General features: G+C 39.6%; 1 protein-coding gene across 1 annotated transcript in view; it reads right to left on the bottom strand.

Moving 5' to 3' along the window:
- Window positions 1–9871, bottom strand: part of babam2 (BRISC and BRCA1 A complex member 2) — a 123174-nt gene that overhangs the window by 74893 nt on the left and 38410 nt on the right. The window contains exons 5-6 of the mRNA XM_005738773.2: window positions 8748–8942; window positions 5643–5717 (exon numbers count right to left, since the gene is read on the bottom strand). Of these exons, the coding sequence (XP_005738830.1) occupies window positions 5643–5717; window positions 8748–8942 (270 nt within the window). The remainder of the gene's footprint in view (window positions 1–5642; window positions 5718–8747; window positions 8943–9871) is intronic.

The raw sequence follows: 9871 nt of genomic DNA, 5'->3' as shown, positions 1-9871 counted from the left end.
AGTGTGTGTGTGTGTGTGTGTGTGTGTGTGTGTGTGTGTGTGTGTGTGTGTGTGTGTGTGTGTGTGTGTGAGAGAGAGAGAGAGAGAGAGAGCAGGAGTGTGAGGATGTAGGACCAAAAATAATTAGAGTACAAATAATTAGATGCAAGCGCTCTTGTTGAAGAGTGCACAGCTTGCACAGACAAAAACGAGGATAGAGGGATGCTCGAGGCTCAATGCAACCCACCCTCTGGTCATTTTGGCTAGAAGCAAAGTGGTGGTGGTGGTGGGGGCCCACGGTTTACATTGGGGAGGCTGGGAATGGAGGGGGGGAAAAATTAAGTCGTATAAATAAAAATCTGATAAATCTGGCCTTAAATAAGGAAGGTAACATTCTGCAAAACATACATTATTGATTAATTTCTAATTACTAATTAGCATGTTTTGGAAAAACAATGCAGAGATTTACACATTGCTGTAAAACCACAGAGAATTTTGCAATTATAGAAATCTTTTGTACATTTTACTGCAAAATATTGTTTTTGGGTTTTTTCTCTTTCCCCAAACACTGAAAAGTCTTATTTTAGAATTGTTATAATAATTATTTTCATTTTGCTGGGTTTAGACTGATTGTTGTGGATGTTTATACAGGCAGTATAAGTAAGATGGATGCAGCTGCTTGCTCTTAAAAGTGAAGCTAACGGGAAAGCGCTTTAAAATCTGCCATTTTTTTAAAGGCCAGCAGGGGGAGACTCCTCTGGTTGCAGAAAGAGTTCTTTTTAAATAAAAGTCTAGGAAAAAATGTATTATTACATGAGAAAGAATAGAGCTGATAGAGCAACTAGGGAAGTAAGTAATTTGAGACAGAGTGAAATTCCATAGCAAATAGTCTAACCAGGGGTCACCTTTAGAGTGCTTGTTAAAACGCTACAAGCAGAATGCCTGTAACTATAAAATAACTATAAAATGCAGGAAATGCAGGGCAACTGCAACAATGCTGAAATCTTGCTCATTACAGTTCAAGATATACAAGAAACTGAATTCGGGGTACATGCAGGACGACACACAGACCCAGATTTTACAGTAACAAACTGTCTATGGCGATAACAGCGGAAACTATTACATTTTACATAGTACTGAGCACTTATATATTTAAAACAGGTAGAGTTTAAACTAACGTGAAAAACAAACAAACTGGTAAATCTAGCTGGTGTTACTTTGTTTTATCCAACAGGAACATTTCATACATAAAACTGTCTAAAATAATTTATATTTGGGAATTTAGTTATTTTTTTAATACAGGGTGTGTCTTTAGTTTTTTTGTGTGTTAATTTTAACACAATCCTGGTTTAAAAAATACTTAAAATATTTGATAAGTGTGCATTAAAGGTTTTAGTAACAGTAAATCCGTTCATAATTAGGGCAAACAATTCTAGGAAACTGTCTAATTTAGTTTTTTCTGACAACTACATCAGTTTAAAAAATTAAAATGTTAACCCAAGCAAATGAAACACTGACTAAATAAATAAAGCTATTACTGAATGTAATATAACTAAAGTAAACTAGACGTACCAAAACTTGAGTAAGTCATCTGTCCTTGACACTGATTGAAATGGCAGAGATTGTGGCTGAGGAGGAGAAATTGCTCAGTGAAGCTTTCATTTTTCACTGCACACAAAGCTACACAACAGAGCAGATACCAGTTAGCTCACTAGGCTTGGGTAACCTGAGACAACCTATTAGATCAATGCTAACCACACATCCAACACGCAGACCACAGTCAGTTTGGAGCTGGTGAGACGGGTCAGTGCTTGTGCGGGAAACAAAACTCAAGTGAAGCGATAATGGCAGGTTCAGTCACGAATGCGGCATCACTCCACACTGATCAGCGTGGATATTTAGAAGCAAGCTACCCCTGCATATAAACAGCGTGGACAGAGGACGGTTGGGAGCAAAAGGTAGCTCATTTAAAGAAAAACTCAAAGCCTTTAAAGGAAAATATTCATGGTTGAAAAATAAACGTTGACACCACCCATGTTGTGAAACCTAACCAACATGCATAAACGTGCTGTGCAGTTCGAGGTCAGAGGCTAGCACTAAATGAGAGGGGATGAGTAAAAGCAGCTTCAAATGGGTGACAAGCAAGAGGTCAAGGTACGATCAAAGGATGAGACACTAAAACGGTGCCCAAGAGGACTCCGTGGCCTTTAAAGGGGGAGAAAACTGCCAACATCCATCTGTGTGCATTTCACTCCCCTTCATCTCAGCGCTCAGCGTCCTTCCCACTCCTTTCGTTTTGACTATGACGGGCTGCCCCCTTTAAAAGAATGAAATAAATAAAGTAGCATTCCTCCCCCCTCCCTGAGGGTGGGCAGCCCATGCAGGAAGGTAAACATGTCCACTGTGGTGAGCTCAGACCACGCGGATGCATTGCTGCAGGTAACAGTCGTCCTCCACAGCTCTGTGCCCACCAGCAACATCTCAGCATCCACTAGTAGTGCACACTAGCCTATGTCTGAACAGATTTCCACTTCACTGCCAAACCGTCTCTCCTCAAGCAAGGACATCCACGGATTTGACGGGGAGGTTGATTCAAATCAGGGTCAACAGTCTTACCTCTACCTACAGCACCTGGCTGATGGCGTGTATTCTGTCTGGAAAGCGTCACCTTTTTGACTTCTGAAGTGCCGACTTTTTTTTGTAAAGGCTTTCTATTAGACAGGTTGGAATTCATCTTGAAGGCTTAGTGGGTGTTCAGATGAAAACGGCCCCGCGATAAAATAATGCAAGGGGCAGAGCTGATGAGAAAAGGTTGCTTCAGGTAACGGTGAGACACTGGAGTACAATATCTAGTGAGAAACTGCAGATTCAAAAGGATCCAGACTGGATTTATCAACTGGTCACCAAAATTACTTGCAATCTCCCTATGGATATTATAAAACCAAAAGGCAATCACCAAGCAACCAAATTTTTCCTAGTTATTTTTACATTAGGGTGAATGAACCATTAGCAAATAAGCTAATGTTAGTTAGTACTAGCAATAAGAAAGCCTGCTTTACCTAAAGAAGCCATCTTTCCCAGCAGGTAGAAAATACGGTCTTTGATACATGGAAGTATTGAGTGTCTAAGCTCAGCTAATTCACCCCAACTCCAAGAACTGATATGGTGACCTAGGCATTTTTGAATCAGCTAACGAGATACATACAGTGTAGATAAGTTACAGCTAGCAGACTAACAGCTGAAAAACATATACAGAAGTACAACGTATCAAATTATTACAGAAGTCAGTGAAATCCGTAACACTAAAGTATATCTTGGTTCAAACATTACTGATTTTAACCATCAGTGAATCATGTAATGGCACAAAGCAATAAGTGTAAAATATTAGTAACGGCTAACTTAGGGGAGGTCAGCCAGTTCACTGTAATGAAACATGTATCAAGTACTGGTAGCTTTGCCATGTCCAAGTCTGCTTTGGTGCCACGATAACGGCACTCAGACACACAATATACCCTAGACTCTCAGATGCTGTAGACGAGCTGGAAGTCTGGAAGCTTCACACAAACATGAAAGAAACGCTGACTTCGGCAGAGTTAACTATCACGTTTTTTTCTCGTGAAGTTATTCAGAGCATCTGCACATGTAAACAAATGAATCCATTAAATCACACACAATATAAACCGTTTACTCCAAAATATTCAATCATGAAAAAAAATGCATGCATGCAATCACAGTCAGCGACCCACAAGCTGAGGATAGCTGGAAACATTGTGTTAGTGTACTATATTTACACACAGAATGATGTAAACAAAGAGTTATCCAGTGGAAAAAAAGAGCATGGGTGAAGTTCAGTTTAACTAATTTGTGATTCCAATGCTTCTTCTTGTGAGGAATACATAGGCCATGTCTGTCTCCTCTGTAAAAGCACAGAATTACATCAAGTGCATGAATGTGCATTGCACAAAAAGCAATCAACTTGAACTAATCGCACAACAACTGCCAAACTGAAAATTCAGGTCATCTATTTGGCGTACAGTACACTGATGTTCTTAGAGTCCAGCCTATATGCTGCATAATCCCGTTCCTCTTTTTTAATGCGTAGGTGGACAAGGTGTGGGCTGATGTTCATTACTTTCCTCTCTGCGAGTCGATACTCTTCCTTAGTCTTCAAGTGCTCCCTCGGTGATGCTATGTATACCCTAGCTGCCAAATACAGCATTATACAGAGTGTGTGTGTCTGTCTGTGTGTGTGTGTGCTCTCACATGTAGAGAAGAGAAAATGATAAGATGAGGGTGACAGGAATACTCATCTACATCCAAGATTTGGTCTATAATAATATATGTAAATATGAAAGAGAGTTCTTTGACAATATTGTTTCTCTGCTACAGAGCTACCACCACCCACTGGTGAAAGGTGTCAGTGTGTGCCCAGCTTCTGTAAATGACAGGAAGCATGTTGTTAAAAAAATGTCACCAACAGTGCTCTCTCAAGAGCTGAACCTAGAAGCTTTCCTGCCTCAAGACATCTGTGACCAAAAAAAAAAAAATCCACCATCACTGGTAATGTGAAATATGACTTTGGATGAGACCAGTCTCAGGGCTTCAGGTCTGACAGACATGGGGGGGATGACAAAGGATGATGATGGTTGTTGTTTCCCTTATGTTTCCAATCACACAAACAGAGGCCGGGCTGAAAAAGGCCAGAGAGCCTCAGCCTCCTCAGCCGGCAGGCGGTTCAAAATCAGGGGACAGAGTGAAAAGAGAACTAAGATGAGGGAGAGTGAGAGAGGGGTAAAGGCAATCAGAGAGAGAGCGAGAGAGAGCTAAGCTGCCTGCAGACACCACGCGGCTCAGAGCAGATCGACAGTGACGGCTGGCTGATTAGTCAACTCGCAGCCCCCAAGACTGAAGTCTGCGTGCACGCACACACATGCAGAGCTGCACTGGAGTTCATTTAAATAAATCCAGCTTTTATCAGTACTCAAAACACATGCGCACACACCTAAACAAATGGATACTCATGACACCTGAAGGAGGCTCATGCAGTAACCTTGAGTCTGTGTATGCAGGGCTTGAATTTCAGTGCAAGATTGTGGGTATTTCATATTTTACGACTGATTCCTGCACACATAAAATTCTCTAGCCTAACATATAAACATAATTATGATGACTGCCCAGAAGTGCTGCAGAGGTAGACCGATATCCGTCCTGGACAACACCTTGTGCACTGCCTACAAAGCCTGTAAGGTCCATCTGCTGTTTCTAGGCATCTTGTTACCATCCGCAAAAATCTCAAATTTAAGAAGCTGAGACATACTCTGGATGCCATCAACTTTGAGCTGTAGAGTAATTTCTGACACAAATATGTTGTTTAATTCACCTGCTAAACAATTCTTAAGACCACCTTCTTTAATCTGTGTGTTATCATCAAAATTAAAAATGACAATCCTTATGAAATTGATGTTATTAACCTTCACTCTCAGCGTTATCAGATAAAAGGTGAGGCAACAGTCTAAAAACACATTTCAGTCACTCACAGCAATAAAAGGAGCTCAATTGTAAAATATAAGGTGCATGCATAGCAAGACCATGAAAAGAACAGAGGAGACAATGGAGACAAGAGTGAAGAAAGCCATTAAACAATATCCTTCAGAATTAATTACCTTAAGGAGATAGATGGGGATGTTGCTGAAGTCCACGGGGAGTTTAAGAAGGAAACGAGCAGAAAACTCTCCTGTCTGGGGGGTGAAAAAAAAGGTCAATTGTATTTCATGGAGTAGATATTTTATAATGCTCGCCTTTTTATATCAGTACTGAATGGACTAATACTGACTTTTAGTACTCTTGCTATGGTTTAACAGATGTGACATGTGACTTAAATACAAGAAAAAATAAAGTTTTCAGATGAATACAGTCCTGAAAAACTAAGTACACACTTACTGCTTCTACAGGAATTAGAGGGTAAGAAGCAGCCAGGTACTGATATGAACTAGATGAACTGATTAAATGAAAGTAAGCATCTGCACAAAAGCAGAGGTTTTATGAGCTTGCTGGTCTTTAGCATTCAGATGTGTGTTAAAGAAATCCCACAGTTTTCCTAAGAGTGGAAAATTGCAAAAGATCCAAGAACTCCAACTCTCCAACTCTAGAGACCTCAGTCAGTGAGTTAAATGCTAAAAACAAAAAACAATGAACAAGAATGGCCATACGCCACATTTGGTGAAAATCTGACACAGCATGTCAGCAAAAACATCTCATATCAACTCTCAAGCACAGTGCAGAGAGGTGAGAGAGCAGAGGTGTTGATTTGGGATTATTTTGCAGCCCCTGGACCTGTCAATGAATCGACCACATACTCCTTTGTATACTTAAGCATTCTAGAGACAAATGTAAGCTGCCCTTAGCCATTTTCTGAAAGCTAAAGCTTTTAAAGCAACCCAGTCAAAGACGAGACCGCAACTTGACTAAAGGGCTGTGATGGGAAAATTTCTCTGTAACAATGCGAAAGACTAGACAAGTCATACAGAAAAAAATCACTTCAGGATATTGTTGCCAATAGTAGTTCAACAAGTTGCTAAATTATGGGGGCTATGTAGTTTTTCCTGGGACTGTAGACCTCTAAGTTGGGAGGTTTTTTTTCTTCCTCATTTGCTCTAATTTGTACATTTTCCCCCCATTACACGGTCTCACAGATGATAAAATTCAGTCCATATTTTCTCTTTTTCCATTTCTTGGAATAAGACATGTTCCCCACACAAAATTAAACTAATGATGTTTGCATCTGTAACCATGTTTTAAAAAATAAACTTTTTAAAACACGGGACACTGACACACTCTTGTTCTTTAAAGTTCCAAACTAATTAAAATATCTTACCTGAATTATCTGATGTGTCGCTGTGACATAGTGACCGCAACAATACAACACTTGTTTGGCTTATTTCTTTCAATGGCTTCATCAAACTACATTTTATTTAAAATAATACCAACACTGTATTCGAAGTGTTATATGTTATATGCAAATTTATGCAGTATGATGTTCCAAGGCCAAACACTGAATCTAAATGTACAACCTGTGGTGTAAGCAGAGAACTGGTTTGGTTATTTCCACTGTACTTTCAGATAATGTCTTCACACAAGAAAACAGAAAAATAAGAATTACCTGAAAATCTGTAATAGCACAAAAAGCACACAGTTCTGACTTTTAAACACTGGAGCAGAGTCTTATTACCTGATGTTTTCCCTGAGGCTATGTGTAGTTAGAGATCCAGACACATGAAAAAGTATGAAATTGCGGAAAGTACAAGTGTCTACGTGTTTTCAGGTTGTGTTTGCCTGTAATTGTGACCAAGATGATGGTCACAAACATTTCTGTCTTCCTGTCTTGTGTTTACTCATTGACCAACATATTTTAGTTATTTTTTCCCACACGTGTTGCCTACAGTCTGAGGCACACGTGAGAATATGATCTTTAATTTCTCGTAATATCCTCATTTGTATTTGCTGTTTGCTGAAGGGCCATCAGTTCCACTAATGGCGTGTGCACTTAAGCGGCTTTTGATTATTCAGTATTGTTAAATAAAATCTTGTGTAAGTGTACCGCTGGGAGCGGTCTGTTGGCTGCTGAGGTCATGTGACGTCAAATGAACAAAAGATAGGCCCTGGAATGCAGAACTCTTAAATACAGGAAATGTCGAAATATCTTGTTTGTTTCACTTGACATTTGCATTAGCTATTTGGTTATTTCGTGTTTGATTGTGCAAGTTAAAACAACTATTAAACTAACTATAATTTGTTAGCATTTGCTTCCCTTGTGTGTCAAAGTCAGTCTAGTCAGGCACTGTAAAAGTTCCCCTCTGTTTCTTGTCTGTTGGGTCTGTTTTGATCAGCCTGGTCTGAGTTTATTTTGCTAGAGTGTTATGTTACACTGGCATTTTAACTTGAGTGTAGTTCTGTTTATTTGACCTTCTTCAGATCCCAGAGCAATTATCTGACTTTTTCTACGTTTCTTTATAAAGAGCTTTTGAGTTAAATAAAATATATTTGCTTTAAGACCTAATTGTACTTGTCGTGCCTAGCCAGCTCAGTCCCTCAGAGTGACGGGCAGAATAACGACTACCCTCTCCACTTGCACTCCAAGGTGGAGTCAGAGCCTGTCCACCTAACAACAGATTTGCTGGACAGGCAGCTTCATATATTGTTTACTTATTTACTTGCAATTAAAATACTTGCTGAGGAGTGCCTAAAAAAAGGTATAATTTTATAATCCTTTTAAGCATGGGTGTTCCTGCTTTCACACGCACTAACATGTGTACACAAATGCGCACTGCCAAAAATATAGTTTAATTCTGTGGGAGGAATGAGTTCACAGAGATATAAGAAAAGAGGTTAGAATATTGCACCATTTAAGATTCACAACGGTTTAGTTTCTCAGTGCAAGAGTATAATGGCCAAGATGGGCAGCAGTTTAATCAAATACACATAATTTTGTGCATAAGACACAAAATAAGTTTAAATCAATACACAAGATCAAAACATCCAGATTTTAAACTTCAAAATTAAGAATGTGCTAATAAAGTCAGAAAGGGTTAACTGTCACAGCTCTCTTAGGCCAAACAGAGAAAATAATACAGGCCAACAACTGTGTTGTAAATAAGAATATACCAGTGGAAACCTTTCCGCTGTGTTTCTTTTTAACTGCTACCACGCAACTCTTGTTTTCTTAAGATGCAAAAACTTCACAATCACAAAATCCATAAACAGGAGCTTACCCAGCTGTTCTTGCGTCCAGCATAAATCTCCATGTTGCGGCCGTAGTTGGGGTCTTCCAGCAGGCTGTCATACTCAAAGAGCAGTCTGGAGCTCTCACGCAGACGCAGGCACTGGTAGTGATGGTACTGCTGGATGAGCTCCTTCACCAGCTGGAGCAGACATTCAGGATTCCCAGCATCCCAGTGGACCAAGTGCTGAAGCAGACACCAGAGATGGTATGTCAGTAAAGATAATAGACAGCCCATCCATCAACAAGTCCATGTTAACATGTGAAGTCTGTACTCTAAGTACAGTGTTCCCTCGCTATAACGCGGTTCACCTTTCACGGCCTCGCAGTTTCGCTGATTTTTTTTTGTGTGCAATTTTCCATGTTTTTTTTTTTTGTTTGTTTGTTTGTTTTTTTAAACAGCGCATTGTGTTCTGCATCCTGATTGGCTTTAGACCACTGTCAATCAATCTCGTGCCGTGTCTGCTGTACAGTACAGAATGCGTTGTCAGATTTATCTTTGATCGCAAGCAGTGTGACTCTGAAGTGCTGCACTGTATGTTTGGAAGTTTTCCCCCTAACAAACACAACACTGTCGACGAAACGTCGCCACCTGCAGGTGCCTTTGGTTTCATTCTAAAATACTGGACTTATTTTTCCACGAAGGTTTGAACTTTGAAAGTGTTTAACCAAGAGAGAAAAGTGAGAAAACGTTCATGCCTGTCTGAGAACAGAGTATAAAGTGTGTAGTGAGGGTGTTTTACAGCCTTAAAACATCTATAATAATTATAAAAAATAAAGCTGGCTACTTCGCGGCTTTCACCTATCGCTATTCACCTATTTTTGGAACGTAACTCCCGCGATAAACGAGGGACCACTGTATATGCTATTTTGTTCATACAAATATTTAAAATGTGTTTCTTTTGTAATACAAATGATTGAAAATGATTGTTAAAGTCATTCATATTTTAGAAAATCTTTCGTAGATTAAGGAATCAGTACAAGCATCATGATCACAAATAGGACCATTTAAAAAAACAAAAAAGTATTTAGTCAGCCACCGATTGTGCAAGTTCCCCCACTTAAAATGATGACAGAGGTCAGTAATTTGCACCAGAGGTACACTTCAACTGTGAG

Source organism: Pundamilia nyererei, unplaced genomic scaffold, assembly GCF_000239375.1.
Source record: "Pundamilia nyererei isolate P.nyererei 1_Seehausen unplaced genomic scaffold, PunNye1.0 scaffold00086, whole genome shotgun sequence".
NCBI lineage: Eukaryota > Metazoa > Chordata > Actinopteri > Cichliformes > Cichlidae > Pundamilia > Pundamilia nyererei.
This window is presented reverse-complemented; position numbering and strand designations above follow the sequence as displayed.